A 21,246-nucleotide genomic window follows, 5' to 3' on the forward strand; every position below is an offset into this window, starting at 1 on the left:
CCAGACCTAATCATCTGCCTGAGATCTCACAGAATTACAGAAATTTTTAGATGGAAAGGACCTTTGCCAAAGTCACTGAGCTGAATATCCTTGTTTCCAGATGGTCACCTGTGTCCCTGAGGCATTAGGGATTGCCAAAGGTGCGGTCAGGCACCAACGTTCCCATGACTGGGACTTACATCCTTCTGGCGGGAAGTATAAATTCTAGGCTTTCTCCCCAACCCTAACAGATATACACACTTGGTCTGTGGAATAGAGATAAAACTCCACCCTCACCCCCACAACAATTGCCTCATTTTATTTTTTTTATTTTTTTTTTAAGATTTTATTTATTTATTTGACAGAGGGAGAGAGATCACAAGTAGGCAGAGAGGCAGGCAGAGAGAGAGGAGGAAGCAGTCTCCCTGCAGAGCAGAGAGCCCGATGCGGGGCTCGATCCCAGGACCCTGAGATCATGACCTGAGCCGAAGGCAGCGGCTTAATCCACTGAGCTACCCAGGTGCCCCCCCTCATTTTATTTTTTTAAGTAGCTCCAGGCCTAGCATCAAGCCCATCACGTCATCCTCAAAAGCAACTTGAACTGTTTTATAAAACAAAGAATTTTTTTTTTAAGATTTTATTTATTTATTTGACAGAGAGAGACACAGTGAGAGAACACAAGCAGAGGGAGTGGGAGACAGAGAAGCAGGCTTCCCGCAGAGCAGGGAGCCCAATGCTCGATCCCAGGACCCTGGGATCATGACCTGAACGGAAGGCAGATGCTTAATGACTGAGCCACCCAGGTGCCCCAAGAATTTCTTTATACAAATAACATTGTGCTTTGTCTAAAAAGTATTTTAAATACCTTTAAGGGAAAATAATACATATGTTCATTCTTTCATTCAATCATTCCAGAGTTTACAAATGACAAAACAAATCCAGTCCTTGCCCACATGGAGCTTAGGCATTAGTGAGTTTAGGAAGCAAAGAAATAAATATGTAAATTACAAACTGTGGAGTGTGCTCTATCAGAACAGCAGAGGGGCCAAGGTTCAGGCCAAGGGGGATGGGGGGTTAGTGGAAATAAATCAGGGAGGGGACAGGCTGAGGTCCGAGGGATGCATGTGGGAAGTGTCAGGGTAACAGCGTCCTGGCAGACGAAAAAGGAGCCTCCGCTTCAGATAAGTGTAGCTAAAGCAAAGCGAGTGAGGGGCAGAACTGTCCAGATATTGTTGGTGGAGCAGGAAAGGCACAGGTTTCCAGGGGGGTGGTGGGGGGCCTGACTGAACATGGTCTTAAAAAGGTGAGTTTTTGATGACACACAAAAGAACAAAGATGAAAGGAAAACTCACCCATAACTGTGCTTTTCTGCCACCGTTAAAATGTTGGTGAACAATATATCCTGTCCTTATCTTTTTCAAGGGACATATGGTGTCAAATTATTTCTATTTTTCTAATTATTCTCTGTCTTTCACGACTAGAAGTAGCTCCATGAACACAAAGCATCTTGTCTACCTTGCTCTGTCTGCGGATAATACTTGATGACTGAATGAACAGACACAAACTTCCAAATACTCCTCTTAAAAATACACAAGCATGGGGCGCCTGGGTGGCTCAGTGGCTCAGTGGATTAAGCCGCTGCCTTCGGCTCAGGTCATGATCTCAGGGTCCTGGGATCGAGCCCAGCATCGGGCTCTCTGCTCCGCAGGGAGCCTGCTTCCTCCTCTCTCTCTGCCTGCCTCTCTGCCTACTTGTGATCTCTCTCTCTCTTGTCAAATAAATAAAATAAAATCTTTAAAAAAAAAAAAAACCACAAGCATGTACTTTCGAGCATGGATAGACAGGCAGACAGACAGATACTTTTACACACTGTGATTTAAATATCATACCACCCTGTGCTAGAAGCTAGAGGTGAGGACTTAATCCCTAACTTCTCCAGTTTTCAGCTGGAACTCCACTCCCCAGGGGAGGAAGTGGGGACTAGGATATGAAACCAGTGCCCTTCCTGACCCTGTTGAGCCCATGCATTCTTAGTTGCAGCAGTAAGCCTTTCCTTGTCTACCAACATTTACATCATTTGTTTCCCATGGAGGGATCTTCTGGGGGTTCACTGTTCCTCATTGTAAGTGCAATGGTGACAAATAACGCCACACATGTATTTTTTTCACACAGAGACAATGATTTCTTAAGAGCTAAAACCCTAGACATGGGACTGAAGTGTCAAAACACATTTTAATATTTGGAAGAATATAGCAAAACGGCCCTCCAGAAAGGCTGCACTAATTTACCTTTTTAAATGACGGCGTATGAGATAGCCTTGTCCCTCAGTCTTAACCAACACTGAGTTCAGTGCATCTGAAACTATGGCAAGTAGGTGGAAATGACATTGTTGGTTTTCTTTGAACACATTTGTTTGCTAAAGGAAGTCTGAACATCCGTTAATGTATTTATTGAACCAGTGGCTGACTCCCTTCCTTTCCTTCCTTCTTTGGTAAATGGAGTGTTTAAGTCCTTTGCCTTAAATCAGTAGTTCCTCCCCGCCCTGGGACCAGCAGCCATCAGCACTGCCTGGGAATTAGCAATGCAAATTCTCAAGACCCACTCTGAACTTGCCAAATTAGAAACTTGGGGGTGGGGGAGAGGGTAAGGGAGGGGCAGCCTCTGTGTACTCTCCAGTGCAAAACAGCCACACTGCAGACCCTCACTCTCTACACAGGATATAGGTCTCTAACTTCCAAACTAGGGACAAAAAAGCTGTTTGATCAACAGCACATTCCATATTTCCTCCACAAAATGGTATTTGTGGACTGAATTGCACTTTCCTTTCATTCGAAATATTCTGAGCTACCTCAACAGGACCTGGGAGCCCACTGCATCACCTGCACCAACCTCACAACAGTACCCCGTGATGACACCTGTACTATCTGCCTAGACTCATGAACCCATTCTCTGAGCAAAAGTCACATTTTCTTTGAGCAGCCACTCCTTCCCACGCTCAGGGCCTGTGGTTTGGGTCTTCCGCTCCTGAAGCAGGAGTGGGAGAGTGAGTCAGGCCTGACTAAACACCACATTCCACAGCCAGCCCCCTGACCCCCCCCACAGCCCACCCACATTTGGTTCTGCAAAAGGCACATGACCCAAGCCCATCCAACTTACGTCTCCTGACAACCTCTCTAAACTTGGTCACCACTACCTCTCCTATTTCCTGGATCAAACCTGGGCCCTCTGATAGGATTCGGAAGAAAATCCAGCAACCAGAGGGAGGGAGACACGCTGAAAGCTGCCCACAGGAGCCACCTGTAGGAGAGATGGCTTTTACCATGGTAACTGCAGTGTATTCAGCAGGAATCCCAGAGTGATGTCAGCAGACAGTATGTGCACAAATGTGACTCTGCACTGGGATTAGCCATTTTGATGGGCATTTTCATTAGTCATTGGCCTCTTGGTTTAATAATCCCTTTATTTAAGAAGCTCTGTAAGCCTCAAGTAATGACAGCTGGTAGACATATTTCCCAGGCTGGTGAATGCCAGGAAAGGATATGAGGAGTCTGTGTGGTAACATTCTTCAGCCTCATTCCAGGGCTCCTGATATCTGCTTGGTAAAAATTGGCCTCAGATGTTCCCAGAATCCACTCTCCCTCGCCAGCACCACCAAGGGCCACATTTAAAGAAACTCCCTAGCACTCAGATATTATTAAAGTGTCCTCATGCTGGAATCTGTCTTTTCTCCCTGTGGGGGCTGATTTTTTCCCCCTCAAATAAGATCAGGATTATCTTTAGTACCTACACTTTAATAAAATTAACTCATTAAAAAACATCTACTGAGTGCCTCTCAGTATGGGCAAGGCAGGCCAAAGGAACTGCTTATTCTCTCTGAAATCGACATACAAAGCAGGGACATTATAAACAGCATAATGCAAGGCACTGATTTGTTTCACACATCCCCAGCCTCTGCCTGACGAAAGTGGAGGAAAGCTCAAGTATGACCAAAAAAGGAAACACCATGATTCAGCTTCCATAGAGGGTTTTCAAATGCGTGAAGGGGAAAAGTATGGGGGAGAGGAAGAAAAGAGGGAGGGAGGGAGGAAGGGAGGGAAACCCGAGCGTGGTGACGTTACTGATGGCAAAAGAGGAATGTAAGCCCAAGTCCGTGCTCCCCTCAAGATTATTCTGCTCCTGAGGAACAATTTTCATGCGGATAAATAATGTAGCATCAAAAAACCTCTCTGCTTTGTACAGAACATGAGAAATCTGGGATTGGATACTGTCAGCTAGAGTATTCATACATACTCTATTCAAGACACAGACAGACAGCCCTGAATACAGCTCTTCAGCTCAGCAGGGGAAACCACAGTCATCTGACATCTCTATGTCTGCGACTGTCACAGCTCTGGGAAGAAGGATTTGTGGGAAAATCAGCGCCAGCCACACAGGTCCATGTTCGTGTGTACACACACACAGGTGCACACACACACCCCACATACACACACCTCACACACACTGCACACACACAGTCACACACAGACCCACATACACACACCCACACACACCTACACAGTTACACGCACACCACACACAGATACATACAACAGAATCTCACACACATACACAATTACTCCCACTCATTGTCACACACACACCACACCCCTCCAGGAGGCGCTGTTCTCCAGTCCTCCCACCAGGGGGCGCCACCCACCACCCACACCTCCTCTCACACATATGGTGGACACACAGACACACACATACACACGGACACACATATAGCCCCCCACACACACACGCAAACACAGGCATATGCACTTCTCATACACTTCAGTCCCGACACAAGCCCCAGCCCCACTGACCATTCATTCATATAGGGATATGGAATCAATCAAACAAGACAATCATCAGGGGTATAAAAACAACTTCCACTTAAACGAAAAAGACCATAAAACTGGGAAAGGACTGCAAAATGAGAAGCACAAGGAGAAATTAAAAAGTGTAGGCCTAGAGGGGGCGCCTGGGTGGCTCAGTGGGTTAAAGCCTCTGCCTTCAGCTCGGGTCATGGTCCCAGGGTCCTGGGATCGAGCCCCGCATCGGGCTCTCTGCTTGGCAGGGAGCCTGCTTCCTCCTCTCTCTCTGCCTGCCTCTCTGCCTAGTTGTGATTTCTCTCTGTCAAAGAAATAAAAAAAAAAATTAAAAAAAAAAAGAAACCTCTAGACTGACACTGTAAAATTTAAAAAAAAAAAAAAGTGTAGGCCTAGGGAAACAAAGACTGAGAAAAAGAGACGTTGAAAGCGCCAGTCAAGTTTGGATTTGGTTTTGTTTGAGTTTTGGTCCCTGAAAAACATTCTTCAAAAGCTGGGCTAACCCCACTTCTTAGAAGAACAGGCATCCTGGAATGTTTATAGCAGCAATGTCTACAATAGCCAAACTATGGAAAGAACCTAGATGTCCATCAACAGATGAATGGATAAAGAAGAGGTGGTATATATACACAATGGAATACTATGCAGCCATCAAAAGAAATGAAATCTTGCCATTTGCGATGACGTGGATGGAACTAGAGGGTATTATGCTGAGCGAAATAAGTGAATCAGAAAGACAATTATCATATGATCTTCCTGATATGAGGAATGTGAGAGGCAGAGTGGGGGGGGTTGTGGGTAGGTAAGGAAAAAATGAAACAAGATGGGATCAGGAGGAGACAAACTGTAAGAGACTCTTAATCTCATGAAACAAACTGAGGGTTGCTGAGGGGAGGGGGATGTGGAGAGGGTGGTTGGGTTATGGACATTGGGGAGTGTATGTGCTATGGTGAGTGCTGTGAAGTGTGTAAGCCTGACGATTCACAAACCTGTACCTCTGGGGCAAATAATACATTGTATGTTAATAAAAATAATTTTAAAAATAAAATAAAACACCAAAAAAGAAGAAGAAGATGAAAAAGAAGTAGAAGAAGAAGGAGAAGAAGAAGAAGAAAAAGAATGAAGAGGAGGGGGCGCCTGGGTGGCTCAGTGGGTTAAAGCCTCTGCCTTCGGCTCAGGTCATGATCCCAAGGTCCTGGGATCGAACCCCACGTAGGGCTCTCTGCTCGGCAGGAAGCCTGCTTCCTTCTCTCTCTCTGCCTGCCTCTCTGCCTAGCTGTGATTTCTCTCTGTCAAATAAATAAAAATATTTAAAACAAACAAACAAAAAGAATGAAGAGGAGGAGGAGGAAAAGAAAAAGAATGGGCATCCTGCTGGGTCAGGGGAGCACCAGGGTCCTCTTTCTCTCTGCAAATGAAACCACCTACTCTACAGATTTGCCAGCCAGGAGCTACAGCAACCGCCAGGGGGCACTAGAAAGTTCTGTCACACATTCAATCAACAAACAGTTTTTAAAGAGAGTTTCTTCAAGGTTTGTATTTCCATAAATACAAAAAGTCACCATGAGTCCCCCCACCCCCGCGTCAAAAACAGGGTGTTTATCCTGCAATTCATCCCTTGCATACCAATGAACGATACATGAAGGAGGGGGATGACTTCCAACTTCTCATAAGCCACAAAAAATAGGCTCAGGACTATGGCGTTTGGAGTGAAGAATGCACGCCCAGGGGAGTCGGGATCCCAGCCAGCAGAAGGTAAGAGAAGTATGGAAGAATTCAATTTCATCCTCCCTCAGTCCCTGTGTTCCTTTCTCCGACATGTACTATAAGTTGGTATCAGATGACTCTCATTTTATCCCACCCAGCAAAGGAGTCGCCTGAAGAAACCATCTCACCTCAGACCAGCCGCCGCCAAGAACTAAGCGGATGGTGGATGGCGCCCCCTGGTGGGAGGACTTGAGAACAGCGCCTTCTACCTGGCAAGAAGCAGGTGAAAGAGGCCAGCTCCACACCTTTCTACCTCTCCCTCTTCCCCGCCGCTCCCCTCCCCCACGGCTGTTGTCAGCTACTTTTGAAATTTGGACACATCTCTTGGTTCTAATCTTGTCCTCAAGGGAACCTTCCTACAACCACTTCAGGTATCAACTGTAAAGGTGGCCCATGTTCTTCAGAACTCGACTTGTGTTCCCAAATGTCATCACTATGGGCCACTCACTGGACTTGTACCAGGAAGTGTCTTCACACACGTGGAACCAGTGGATGCGCGGGTTTGCGAAGGCAAAGTAAGGAATGGGGAAAGGGACTGGACTCAGAAATGCTTAAAAAGTGATGTCTCTCAGGTAAATTGTCAGTCATCTTCCCATCAATGCTTCATGTCTAAGCCTTCCTAGTTTTGTTTGCTCAAGCCCCTACTTAAGAACAATTTTGATGTAGCCATAGAAACATAACATTTTGCAGTTGTTAGGAAAGCAAGACTCACAGAAAAAATAATTCTGCGGAGAAACCCAGGAAAAGCATTCTATCTGCTCTGTGTAAATGCAATAGAGTAAGTGGGTATTTATCTACAGGATGGGCAGGACAGTGTTTCTCAAACATTTACTTTGCTGAAACTATGTTATCACCAGGGACCAAGCCATAAAAACTTATTTTTTAGCAGATAAATGGAAGCCTCTGCTGGTTAATGAGTTGCCTATGTGGCCAACCGACTCTAGAAATGACTGGTAATTTTGTTTCTTCTGTTTCAGCGAGGTGCATTAGACTGAATCCCAGCTCTACAATTTACTGGCTCTTAACCTCCTCCAGGTTTCTTAACTTTGTCTAGGCCTCGGTTTATCTCACTGTAAAATTGAGATAATAACATCTACTTCATAGAGTATAGGAAAGGATTTTTTTTTCAAACATTTATTTATTTTAAAGACAGAGTACATGAAAGCAGGGGAAAGAGCAGAGGGAGAGAGAGAATCTCAAGCAGACTCCCCCTAAACACAGACCCCAACATGGGGCTTGATCCCACGACCCTGAAATCACGACCCCATGACCCTGAGATCATGACCTGAGCTGAAACTCTTGGTTTCAGCTTAGGTCGTGAAGTCAGGTCACACCAAGACACTCAACTGACTGAGCCACCCAGGTGCCCCAGTTAGGAAAGGGTTAAACAAGATAATGCATTTGCTTCAGGATCCCTGACACTCCTAACTATTATGTATTACATATATGTGTATTTTCATTTGGAAAAAGTCTACATTTTTCATAGGTTTACATGACATTTTACTGTATTATCAAGGGATCTGGGATCCAAAGGAGTTTTAAGAGCTGGTGCTCAAGAGCACAGGATCTTTGTAAGATTCCTAGGGGCTCTCATCCTTACCAGTGACATACCACGCTGTTGGGCTTTTATGGGGACTTGTGGTAGGAGACAAATGTGTGAGTTAAATTAGAAACAGAACTAGCCTGCTTTCAGAAAATAGATATGACTCCAAAGTTTCTGTGTAATACCCCTAAATTTAAGCAAGTCAAATATGATTTCTTTTGCCTACAATTGTTATTAATAGCATTTGCAGCCAGCACACCACCAGATTGGTCAAAGCAAAATTGTACTATGTCCAGGCAAAATATATATATATACACGTGTGTGTGTGTGTGTGTGTGTGTGTGTGTGTGTGTGTGTGTGTATAATCTCCACAGTATCCTTAGCACTGAGAATTCTGAAAATGAAGAAATGTCAGTGGGAGGAATGCTCTTACTCTCTGGATTTACCAAGTCTCTACAGGTAGAAGAGCTGGCAGATAAAGGATGAGTAGAGAATAGTGGTTAATCATTTGCCATTCCTTATATAAACCCACAAGGACTTTATATCATATTACCATGAAATAAGGAAAGTGTGTGACAGCATGCAGATGATTGAGAGGATCTGAAGGCACTACTGTTTCCAAACAGGAAGATAAAGTGTTTAAAATGAAACCTTCGGGGCGCCTGGGTGGCTCAGTGGGTTGAGCCTCTGCCTTCAGCTCAGGTCATGATCTCAGGGTCCTGGGATGGAGCCCTGCATAGGGCTCTCGGCTCACCAGGGAGCCTCCCCTTCTCTCTCGTACCTCTCTGCCTACTTGTGATCTCCCTCTCTGTCAGATAAATAAATAAAATCTTAAAAAAATAAAATAAAATGAAACCTTCAAATGAACCACAGATTGACCTATGTCAGTGTAAAATCTATGAGAAAAGCTCAATTGTGAATATTCTTTTTTTCCAAGTTCCACATATCCCCCCGCTTCCATTCCCAAAGTCACCTCCACTCTCCTCTGACTCTCTGACAAATGTCTTGCCTCCCAAATTATAAGTGAATACTCAGATTTTAAATATTTAAAAATGCTTTTCTCTGCTCATGTAAATTCCTACATAAATAATAAATAGTATTCACAGGGCCTGAACACAAGCAGGTAGTCAGTTAATATTTGTTGAATGGATAAGAATGGAAAGAGAAAAACCAACAAGTGTTAAACAGAAGGAGAGAGAGGTTATAACACTCAATTTTTTAAAAAATATTTTATTTTTATTTACTTATTTAAGAGAGAGAGAGAGACAGATAGTGACAGACATAACAAGAGAGAGCAGAAGCACGGAGAAGAGGGAGAAGCAGGCTCCCACTGAGCAGGAAGCCCGACGTGGGGCTCGATCCCAGGACCTTGGGATCATGACCTGAGCCAAAGGCAGATGCTTAACCAACTGAGCCACCCATGCTCCCCCAATACTCAATTTTTTTAAACGGTATTACAATCTGTGGGAAAAGAGGGATTATTTAATGCAGGTTTTCCTCAATTTACAACAGGGTTACGTCCTGAAGAACCCATTATAAGTTGAAAACATCATAAGTCAAAAATGCATTTAATACGCCTAAACTATGGAACACCACAGCTAAGCTTAGTCAACCTTAAATGTGCTCCGAACACTTACATTAGCCTACAGTTGGGCAAAATCCCCTAACACAAAGCCTACTTCATAATAAAGCATTGAACATCTCCTGTGACTGACCGAGCAGTGTACTGACAGAGAGAAGCAGGAGGGCGGTCAGCGTAGGCATAGTCCACCCTCGTGATCATGGGGCTGACCAAGGCCTGGGGCTCCCTGACACTACCCAGCATCATCAAAGAGGATCATCCTGCCTAAGGCGGGCCCAGGAAAGGACCAAAACTCAAAACTCGAAGTATGGTTTCTACTGGACATGTGTGGCTTTTACACCACCATCGACTTGAAAAATCCGAAGTCAAACCATAGTAAATCAGGGACTGTCTGTACTTTAGACTAGTACTGGAGTAACTGGCTAGCTTTTTTGAAAACAACAAACAAACAACAACAACAACAACAAAACTTAAAGCCTTACCTTCACTAATGATTCTAGAAATTTCAGATAGAGTAAATGGCTTATTAAAAAGAAAACTACAGGGGCGCCTGGGTGGCTCAGTGGGTTAAGCCTCTGCCTTCGACTCAGGTCAAGATCTCAGAGCCCTGCATCGGGGTCTCTGCTCAGCAGGGAGCCTGCTTCCCCCTCTCTCTCTGCCTGCCTCTCTGCCTGCTTGTGATCTCTCTCTGTCAAATAAATAAATAAAATCTTTAAAAAAATAAAAATAAAATAAAAAAACTACAAGAAGAAAATAGTTATCTCACCTTGGGATAGGGAAGAACTTACTAAGCATAAAAGCAGTGGAAGAAACCCTACAGGAAAACATGATAGGTTTATTTATATTAAAAAGTAACAGGACTACTAAACGTAATGTGGTATTCTGGATGGGATTCTACAATAGAAAAAGACTGTAAGTTCAGGCTGCATTCATTCATTCACTCATTTTAAAGATTTTATTTATTTGTCAGAGAGAGAGAGCTCGAGTGAGCGCACAAGCAGGGGGAACATCAGGCCAAGGGAGAAGCAGGCCCCCTGGTGAGCAAGAAGTTTGACCCAAGACTCGATCCCAGGATTCTAGGATCATGACCTAAAAGGAAGGCATACAGTTAACTGAATAATCATGAATTATGTCATCATAAATTATGACATTTTCACACAATAAAAATAACATATTAAAAAAAGAAAAAGGATATCAGATAAGAACTTAGTAAATCTGTATAAAGATAGATTTCAGTTAATATATCAGGTATGGTTTCATGCATTATAACAAATACTATACTAATATGAGATACTGATAATAGAGAAACTGTGTGTGGGATCTACAGGAACTCTTAGTAAGTCTGCTGAATTTTTCTATAAATCTAAAACTGTTCTAAAATAAAAAGTTAACTTAGAAAATACCTTCCCCATGAGGCACCTGGGTTGCTCAGCTGGTTAAGCATCAGACTCTTGGTTTAGGCTCAGGTCATGATCTCAGGATTGTGAGACCCTGCGTTGGGCTCTGTGCTCAGCAGGGAATCTTTTCCGAGACTCTCTCTCACCCCCCCCCACTCCCTCCACCTCCACGCATGAGTGCATGCTCTCTCTCAAATAAATAAACAAACAAATCTTTAAAAAATACCTCCCCTTCCAGGGGCGTCTGGGTGGCTCAGTGGGTTAAAGCCTCTGCCTTCGGCTCAGGTCATGATCTTAGGGTCCTGGAATCAAGCCCCACATCGGGCTCTCTGCTCAGCAGGGAGCCTGCTTCCCTTCCTATCTCTCTGCCTGCCTTTCTGCCTACATGTGATCTTTGTCAAATAAATAAATAAAAATCTTTAAAAAAAGAAAAAAGATTAAAAAAAATACCTCCCCTTCAAAACAACAAAAAGGACAAGGGTTATTAGATTTCTATGACATAACAGCTAGGCATATAAATCTCTGGATTCAGGCTGTCTAGGTTTAAATTTCAATTTTATCACTCATTAGCTGTGAGACCTCGGGCAAATTCTTAAATCTCTCATGTATAAATTAGGAATTTAAAATTGTACTTACTTTATAGGGTTATTTTGAGAATCATGTAAGTTAATGTATGTTAAGACATTAACATTCTCGCACACAGCAAGCACTCAATAGATGTTAGCTGATCTCATCATATAAAGAACCCTCACAAATAAATATGAAAATTAGTATTTCAGTACAAATTGGCCAACAGAAATAAATTAAAAATTACAGTTGGCTAATAACGTATGAAAAAAAGTCCACTCTCACTGATAATGGACACAAAAATTAAATCAAGATTATATATTTTTTGGGGACGCCTGGGTGGCTCAGTTGGTTAAGCGGCTGCCTTCGGCTCAGGTCATGATCCCAGCGTCCTGGGATCGAGCGCCACATCGGGCTCCGTGCTCGGCGGGGAGCCTGCTTCTCTCTCTGTCTCTGCCTGCCACTCTGTCTGCCTGTGCTCACTCTCGCTCTCTCTCTCTCTCTGACAAATAAATAAATAAAATCTTTAAAAAAAAGATTATATATTTTTTTCTTATCAAACTGGCAAAGATTCAAAATGATAGTGCCCAGCATTGGAAAGGATGTTATACTGCTGAGGAGGGGGAAGGATTGTAATCAATATTAGTTTGGGGGTGATAATTTGACAATATACAGTAATATATATATAAGATATAACAAAACATTCAGAATGTTCACATTCTTTGATCCTATAATTAAACTTCTAGGAAAGTATCCTAAGTCATTAATCAAAGATGTACAATGAATTATAAGGATATTTATTAACTGTATTATTTACATGAGCAAGAACAGTTACCAACCTAAATGTCAACCATTTAGGAAAAAATTGAATAAACTATGCTACATGTAGATAATGTACCCTCTCAGTATAATGATACAGAGAAATACTAATAATGTTAAGTCAAAAAATCAGAATATACAACACAGTGTAACCCCACTTTTGAAAAATATATTTACCAGGAAAAAAGAGAGAGTAATATGTACCAAGATATTAACAGTCATCTCTGGGTAATGAGATTATGAATGATTTATTTTCTTTATAGATTTCTGGGTCCGGTACATGTTACAACAAGGATGAACCTTGAGGACATGATGCTGAGTTAAGTAAGCCAGACACCAAAGAACAAATATTGTATGCTTCCAGTTACAGGAGGAACCCAGAATAAGCAATAGAGACAGAAAGCAGAATAAAGGTTACCAGTGGCTAGGAGAGGGGAGGATGAGGAGTTATTGCTTAATGAGTGCAGAGTTTCTGTCTAGGAGGCCAAGAAAGGCCTGGAAATGGGTATTTGTGATGGTCACACAACACTGTGAACATACTTAATGCCGCTTCATTTTAAGTGTACACTTAAAAATGATTTAAATGGTGAATTTTATGTTACGTGTATTTCACCACAAGAAAAAATAAATCCCATGAGAGCCTGAGTGAGCTTTCTCAGAAGATGGGCCTCCACGTCCTGTGGCCATTTGGATGCGGCCAATTCATCTCCTGACCTTGGGTTAACCAATTCTTGCACCCTGCAGCCCACTGTCTACAAACCAACTCGGACATTACACCTCCTGGCTGGGCTCAGAGGCCAACTCGGGGCTGGATCCCCAAGATCACAAGCCGAGCGGAAATCAAGACTTGGATGCTTTACCAAATGAGTCAACCAGGTGCCTCTTCTCTTCTTGATTTTTAGTACAAACATGTACCAGCTGGGAGAAGCTGTGGGGTGGAAGTGGGGGTGGGGCACAGTTGGTCACAGAATTGAAAAGAGGGAAGAAATTGTGGAACAAAACTATACCTGAACCTCCTTAGAGTTTCAATCCTTGTTAGAGCAACTATTTTATCTTTTAATGATTTTTCAGAGAGAGATTTTTCTTCCCTTATTAACCTTGTTACTATCTGAATTACCCTCAGGGTCTAGGAGTTGTGATCACTAAACTCAACATATACACACAAATAATCCCCTTGTCTTTCCAATTCTGACTATTTCCTTTTGTGCTGGCCTCACGGGATGGAGGGAGCCATTTAAACATGGGCATTTAAAAAATATCTGTAGCAATTAGGAACTTAAATATTTTTTAAAAGATTTTATTTATTTAACAGAGATCACAAGTAGGCAGAGAAGCAGGCAGAGAGAGAGAGAGGAGGAAGCAGGTTCCCTGCCAAGCAGAGAGCCTGATGCGGGACTCGATCCCAGGACCCTGAGATCAGGACCTGAGCCAAAGGCAGAGGCTTAACCCACTGAGCCACCCAGGCGCCCCGGGAACTTAAATATTTTTAATGACAAGAAAAATTGCAATGGTTTTCAGAAATATTATTTCCCAAATTTACTTATTTTGAGTCCTGTGTGTCTAAAACCTCAAAGCCAGAGCTTCCTTTTCAGGTCAGGAACATCTGTCCCACGGTGACTTGCCCATCAAGAGGCACTTGAGTTTAATTGTTGCTGATTTGGCAATTCACTAGAACCTTGCAGGACCTGTAATTAATTCATGTGATCAGGAAGGCCCATGGCAAAACCACTCCAGACCTTAGAAACTCCTCCTAACAGTGCCACTGTCCTATCCCTCATGAAGTCCAAATGCAAACAAAGATTGGTCTAGAAATTTAGTAAGGATTGACAGCAGGTGCATATCTTGCATTCCAGGCAGACAAGTTCAACAAGCTGTAGATGAATTAGTCACATGCTGGATTCCCTAATGAATAACAGGCTCTGTTTATGTCATTCTTCAAATCTTTCCACAAATCTGCCAAAACCAACCACCTAAGGAATCAGAGGTTTCAAACATCTCACCAAACTGCCATATTCCCAAACACACATCTGTCCTCTGGATAGTGCTTTCTGGAAAATGTAAATTAACTGAGAAAAAAAAAATTAACTCAAGAGACCTACGGCCTTGCTTCTTCTCTAAGAGGTCTTACTGAATTAGGACACATGTCAACCTTCCCTTCAGAAAAGACCCTGCCTTCTTCAAAAATATATATCCCAAAGAGCCCAGCATAGCCTCTGGTTTACAGGTGCATTTACATAGAAACACTGTAATAACTCAGGTAGGGGCCCTTAGCAAGTACTATGTGCTGCACTCCACTTCAAAAAGCAGTTAACAGCTACTGACATTTTACTTATTTATTTATTTTTTAAAGATTTATTGGAGAGTGCATGCGTCCACACAAGGTGGGGGTGGGGGTTTGTTGCAGAGGGAGAGAATCTCAAGCTGACTCTGGGCTTGACCTCACAACCCTGAGATCACCACCTGAGCCAAAATCAAGAGTGGCTGCTCAACAGACTGAATGACGCAGGTGCCCTACGATTACTGGTGTGTTAAAGATGTAGAAATTCTGCCCACAGAAGAATTAAGTGATTGTTTTCCGAGGCTTCCCAAGCTAAGCTAGTAGGCGAGCTGGCTGGGATGCCCACCCAGGTCTCCCTCGCTCGACAGGTTCGGTTCCTAATCACCATATCGTGCAGCCTCCCTGAAGAAATGAAGTAAAGTCTCCCTGCTTCTTACCAAAGCCAGCAATTTTCTTTCCTTGGGTCTGGGGAAGGTAGACAGCTACAATTTTTAATTGAAATGAGCATAATCTTAAAACTGGACATTTCTTCAGCCAGACTGTGTACAGGAACTCGGTAAAACAAACAAAAGCCAGACATTTCTTTTCATGTACATCCATACTTCTTTATATTTCATGACAGAGTTCTGCTATGAGGGATTTAGCTGGTTAATTTTAATACTTGATTAAATTATTCTGCAATATTAATGGTAACCATCCTGAAACATAATTTCTCCCTCAAAAGACAAAGGCCCGTAGTAACGCTTTCCTTCTGGGCTTTTCATGTATTTATTTATTTTTTTAAGGAACAATAGATTTTGAAAATGCAACTGAAAAGGCTTGAGTAGGAGACTTCCTTGAGGTCAGTGTTATCCACGACAGCCACATGTCCGGCAGGAAATCTGCGGCCGGGTGACATTAACAATGAATCCCCCACTCTCTCAGACCCTGTAGAGACTTGTGGCTTCTTCAGCTAAATAAGGCAGGGCTTGGATAAAGGGCATACTTTTAGCTTTTCATATTACAGGCATGGAGTCTCATATTTCTAGTCTTTGACCTGGTGCACACCAGGTGGTTTGTAGTGTGCTCTGCACACTCTGGGACCTAATAATCCTGTCACTGCCTACAGGAGTTTATGTGTTTCTTAATGTACTCAGTTGAGTAGAGAAGGGTGTCTCTGGGCTGTATTCCCAGGTGAAGAGCAAAGATGGGTTGTATGTTGATCATATTTAGGCCAGCTTTGCTAAATATCTAAGGTCCACGTAAGAACCTCACTGGAAGAGAGATCTTCTCTATCTATTACTAAGCCACTAGCTAATCTAACAATTAAATTCCTCACCCTAGCCACTGAACCTTACAAGGAAAGCACTGAGTTCAACATGCTAGCAGTGGATGATTCCAATATTTACTTTCAAATTACACAGTAAACATGTCCACAAAGATTAAATAGTCCACTTTTATCCTTGGCTAAAACAATATATTGCTTCGAGATAAAACTATAACTTGTCTTTCATATATACCTGATTTTATGTCATCTTCAGAACAGCACGTGAAGTGGACGTTGTTTTCATTCCCATTTTACAAATAAGGAAACAGACTCAGAGAGGTTAAGGAACAGATGAAAGATCTCCAGCTATTAAGGAGCAAAGCCTAGAATTAAACCCAGGGCTCTATGCTTCCAGAACTCTTAACTTCATCTCAATGTTACACTACCGCTTGTGTTTGCTTTTTAAAAGGTTAAATTGAGAAAAAATAAATAAAATGAAAAAAAAAAAAGGTTAAATTGACTTTGTCAATTTCCTCTTCATAGGTACTAAACATTGCTAATTCAGATTTCTCCCTTATTCAGGAAGAATTCAAGAAAAAAAGTGAGATGTATTCTGCCAGCTGAGACAAAAGTTGGCTTCCTAAAATAGCCCCAACTCTCCTGTGGAAGGCAACTGCAAGAGTTCTAGAGTCAGCCAACCTGAGTTCACCACTTTCTCGCTGTGTGACCTTGAATAAGTCACTTAAACTCTCTGCTCTTCAGTTTTCTCATCAGTAAAATGAGGGCAATGAGAGAAACTAACTGGATGTTCTTGGGGATTAAATAACAGAGTAAGCATTTTGCACATTTTACATGCTGGGTAATTCTCAGCTATCCATATGATTAATAAGCTTCCTGAACTAAGTTCGGCGACCAAAAACATCAGGAGGCATAACTAACATGTCTATCCTGTGGAAATTCAGAAAGCTACTTTGCCTCGGAAAGATCACCAAAAAGATGACCAAAGAATGGTCAAAAAGCCCTCCCAGGGCCCAGGCTACACACGCAAAGCCTAAGTGTATCTTTTTCAAATGAAAAAACTTCATCATTGGCTGAATTAAAATACAGTATGGATTCCTCAAAATGACCTCACCTCCAAGATACAGACGTGTTCTAAAATTATTTTAAATTAAAAGCTTAATGATTGTTGGGTTCCCAAGGCGCTCTCAGTGCATCCTCTCTGGCGAGAAGCATGGCCACCTTTCCAACCGTGCAGCTAACTTGCTCTAAATCACGTTCTCTAAAAATGTTCCTTCGCAGCTTGCATTTCAGTTACTTGGTGTCCCCAATTGTTGTTGTCCCAGAACAAAAGCCTAATTGCTGCTGCTACAATACAGCCCTTTTTCTGAGATCATCATGAAACCCTCGGAGCCAACAAGAGAGGGAGTTCTTCGGAGCAGCAAGCACTGCATCCAAATTCCTGAACTCCGAAGGCCAGCACTGACCGGCCAGATCACCGGAGCCTCGAGCTCCTTTCTGATTATCTGCACCCCCCTGCAAATAGCTGTCTCGCGAATACTTCAGAACCCTTTAGGACACGTGTGTTTTCCTGCTTGGACGAGTTCGGGAAAATTCGGGGTCCCCTTCTCCCACCCGCGCAGCGTGAATAGGCGCAGGGCAGCGGCCCCGCCTGGGCGCGACTCTCTCGCGGTGGGGTCGTGGCCGGGCGCCCCGGGACCCCGCAGGGCCAGGCTCGGGGCGGGACGTCCCACCAGGCCCACCCCGGAGTCCCCGGTCCCCGCGGGCGCGGGCGGGAGCCCCAGCTTCCCAGCCCCGGAGGGGCAGGCGTCGTGCGCTCGCATCCCGGGCTGGCACGCAAACCCCCAACGGCGACCCCGGGGAGGGCTCGGGACTCACGCGCTCTCTCGGGCTGTCGGGGGCTTGTCCCCGGCCGGCTCGCGGCCCCGCGGGCTCTGAGAGTGCGAGCCTCCCATAGCTCGGAGCTCGGCGCCCTGGCTGCGCCCGCCGGTGCTTCACGGCGCGCCGGCAGGACCGGACCCTGGGCGGGGAGGAGGCGGCAGGGCGGGGGAGGAAGGGTGGGGCGGTGGCGTGGTGGGGCGGTGGGGCGGGCGGGTGGCGGGGAGCGGGGCCTCAGGGTCCCGGCCGCGGAGAAAGCCGGCTAAAGGGCGTTGCTCGAGGCGCCGCCAACTTCGCCGCCAATTGCAGGGCTCGGCCTGCACGGCGGCCGGGGACTCCCGCCCGGGGAGATGCTGAGCGCCGCGCTTCCGGGGGGGATCCGGGCCGCGGGCCCCGCACTCCCAGCAGGGAAGTCCCTTGGAGGCGAACGAAGACAGGTGGAGAGGGCAGGAGGCCTGGGCGCACCTCCGGGGCCCCGCAAACCGCGAGCCGTCGGCGTCTGCCCGCTCGGCCCCGGGGAGAGACAGGTCAGGCGGGGAGTCCCTGCTCCAGGAGAGGGGGGTTGGCGGGGGGGGGGGGGGCGGCTCTGCAGGGAAGCACCGGTAGGGGGCGGGGTGTGTGTGTGGGGGGGTGGGTGTGTGTGTGTGTCCGTGTGTGTCCGTGTGTGTGTGTCCGTCCGGATCCCGAGACCGAGGCTGCCTTTCCTAGCGGCCTCCGCACCGCAGCTTCTCCGGAGAGCGAGGCCAGGGCAGAGCCGTGGGGAGAGACGGGTTTATCCCGATTCCGCCCACAACAAGCTGGGTGACTTGGGACAAATGACTTCACCCTCCGCGAGTCTTTGTTTTCTTCATCTCTAAAGTGAGGGATATGTTCACTTTTATCTCTAAGGTCCCTCTGGTTCTGACATTCAGTTTGGAATAACTTCTCTTCCAAACTCTGTCTTAGGGGGAAATGCCCCCATCCTCCCATCGCACCTGTGATCCACCTGATGATATACCTCATAACTCACCTTGCAGAATATTTCATGCCCTTGCTCACCCATCCCCGTCTCCTACATCCCTCCTCTCCAGCCGGCTCTCCTCCGTCCCAGTGTTTTGTTTTGCTTGTTTTAAAACAAAGATTGGAATGCCTTTTTCTGCTAACACCTATTTAGCCTTCCAGACCAACTCAGACCTCCCTTCTGTAACACTATCCTGCATCCTGATAGTACATCTTTTTTGTTACTGCCTGTAACAAATTTGTTACTGCAAAGACAGGGAATTGTTTTGTTTCCCCTGTTCCCCCAACACTGCCTGGTGCATCACTGACACTAATAATTGTTGATAAATGCACGTTATCGTTTTCCTCCCCAATGTTCCTACACCATGTGTTAATTCCTCTAACACAGCACTTACCGATTTTATTTTGTAATTATTTCTTTACTTGCCTGTCTTTCCACTAGAATATGAGTTCTATAATTCTTGTCATAAGCTCTATGCAAGCTTAGTACCTGGAACAGGGCCTGTGTCCTGCCTTCTACACAATAAGTGTTCGCTGAATGAATGAATGAATGAATGGGACTGAGGCAAAGCACACAGAATGGTGTTCAATATTAACTTTGTTCTTGACTGGAAGCTTTAGGCAATAAAGACGTATGTGCCTACATTGTAATGTTTCCAGGAAGGGTGGGAAAACTCATAAGGGAGACTTCTTTTTACAATGGATCCTTTTTTATGTCGAATTTTGACTTCCTGTTTATACATTATCTTCACTCTAACCTAGCCAGAGGGTTTTGATGCTGCCACATTGTAGGCATATACAGGCAGAGTATTTGGGAATGGGAAAATAAACATTAATTAGTAAAAGTGTAGTGAGACTGGGAATTGAGATCGTGTGGGAAGGATTTCAAATAGCTAAAGCAAAGTTGACTCTTGGCAGATGATTAAAAAAAGCTTACATTCTCCACATGTTCTGTCTGGAATATTTTGGCAATGTGATTGAAGTGCCATTGATAATGCAAACATAACCCAGTCAGAGCCATGGTCCCTTTCAGAGGAGCACTCAGCCTCTCCTAGTGAGAAAGGTCTTTATTCCCAGTGGATCCTTCCAAGGGGAAAACAGGAGGGGAAGGGGAAATTTTCTTTCTACTGGATAGATAAGGTGGGCTGTTGGGGAAAGTTTTATTATTATTAGTGGAGAAAGGCACAGGGTAACATTATTAAACATCACTCTTGTTTAAAAGAAAAGGGAAGAGTGACGCCCACACCCCATTGTGATGCAGAGAAAGCAAGACAATGAAGCGGAAAAGAGTCTGCAAAATAATGAGAAAGTTTGTCTACAGGGGGCCAAAGAGCATCTCTGCATAGATGCCTGTGTTTACTGGTTTTGCCTCCTTGGTTGGAACAGAGACATAGGCAGCTGGGGCTCCAGACCCAGGGGAGTGAAGACAGTGAAGGCGAAGTCTTATCTTTTGGGAAGTAAACTTAGGAAACTTCCCTGCTTTTCAAGGAAAATGCCCAGGATAGACTTGAGAGACCCAAAGAGCCCTCTTCCCCCCCAGTGTATTATGACTGGCCCTTCACATGGAAGCAAAGCCAAGTTCTGTTTCCCTATCTCTGAGCTGGCTGCAGATCTCCAACAGAGGAATAGGCTCTGGGATATCTACAAATCCTCTGCTTAATGTCTCTTGGTTTAAAATCCTTCTGGCTTTTTATATTTCAGTTGGAACGCAACATTTAAAAGTTCAGCATCACTAATGAAGGTATAGAAGGGTTACCATGCAATCTGAGTCCTTCTCTGAGGAAAATTATTAAACAGATGAAAGTACTTCCTCTCCCTCTGTGTGGTTCTGCAGTTGTGCACTCAAAGGCCTGCGATAAGTTGTGGATGACCGTGCTGTCGTCTGACCCACTGACCAAGAGAGTAAGGCCAGTTCTGGGGCTCAGAACTATTCACACAGCTGAGGAGTTGTCCTTCAAGGGGAGGGCAGGAGGATAACAGCTGGACACCACTTGCTGTTACATTTGATATGGAATAAAGGGAGAAGAGAGCCTTCTGACTGTTTTATGGTTTCCTGCAGTTTCTGCCTAAAACGCCCAGAGACGGAGAAGAAAGGGAAGAGGAGAGGAGGGAGGCAGCCGGCATTTTGCAGCCCCTGGGCAGCAGGCTGCTAAACATGATGGCCAACCGGGATCAAAGGAGATCTATGGCCTGGGATGGAGTCTTGGAAGGGTAGTATTTGATGTCCAGTGTTAATGTTCCCATTTTGCATTATAATTCTCTCAGTAGGCATTTCTTTAAACATTGAAAACAGAGCAAAGAAAGAAAACTTAAGAAATGGAAA

General features: G+C 44.5%; 1 protein-coding gene across 10 annotated transcripts in view; it reads right to left on the reverse strand.

Annotated features, from left to right (window-relative positions):
- Nucleotides 1–21,246, reverse strand: part of TACC1 (transforming acidic coiled-coil containing protein 1) — a 117,312-nt gene that overhangs the window by 72,539 nt on the left and 23,527 nt on the right. For 2 of the 10 annotated variants that reach the window (XM_045987055.1, XM_045987032.1), the window contains exon 1: nucleotides 17,925–18,451. The exons of 5 other annotated variants lie outside the window; for them this stretch is intronic. In XM_045987055.1, the coding sequence (XP_045843011.1) occupies nucleotides 17,925–18,001 (77 nt within the window). In that variant the 5' untranslated portion in view covers nucleotides 18,002–18,451. Of the gene's footprint in view, nucleotides 1–17,924; nucleotides 18,452–21,246 lie in introns of those variants that run through there. 3 more of the 10 variants (XM_045987047.1, XM_045987141.1, XM_045987103.1) reach the window with 3 other exon arrangements.

Source organism: Meles meles, chromosome 2 (genome assembly GCF_922984935.1).
Source record: "Meles meles chromosome 2, mMelMel3.1 paternal haplotype, whole genome shotgun sequence".
NCBI lineage: Eukaryota > Metazoa > Chordata > Mammalia > Carnivora > Mustelidae > Meles > Meles meles.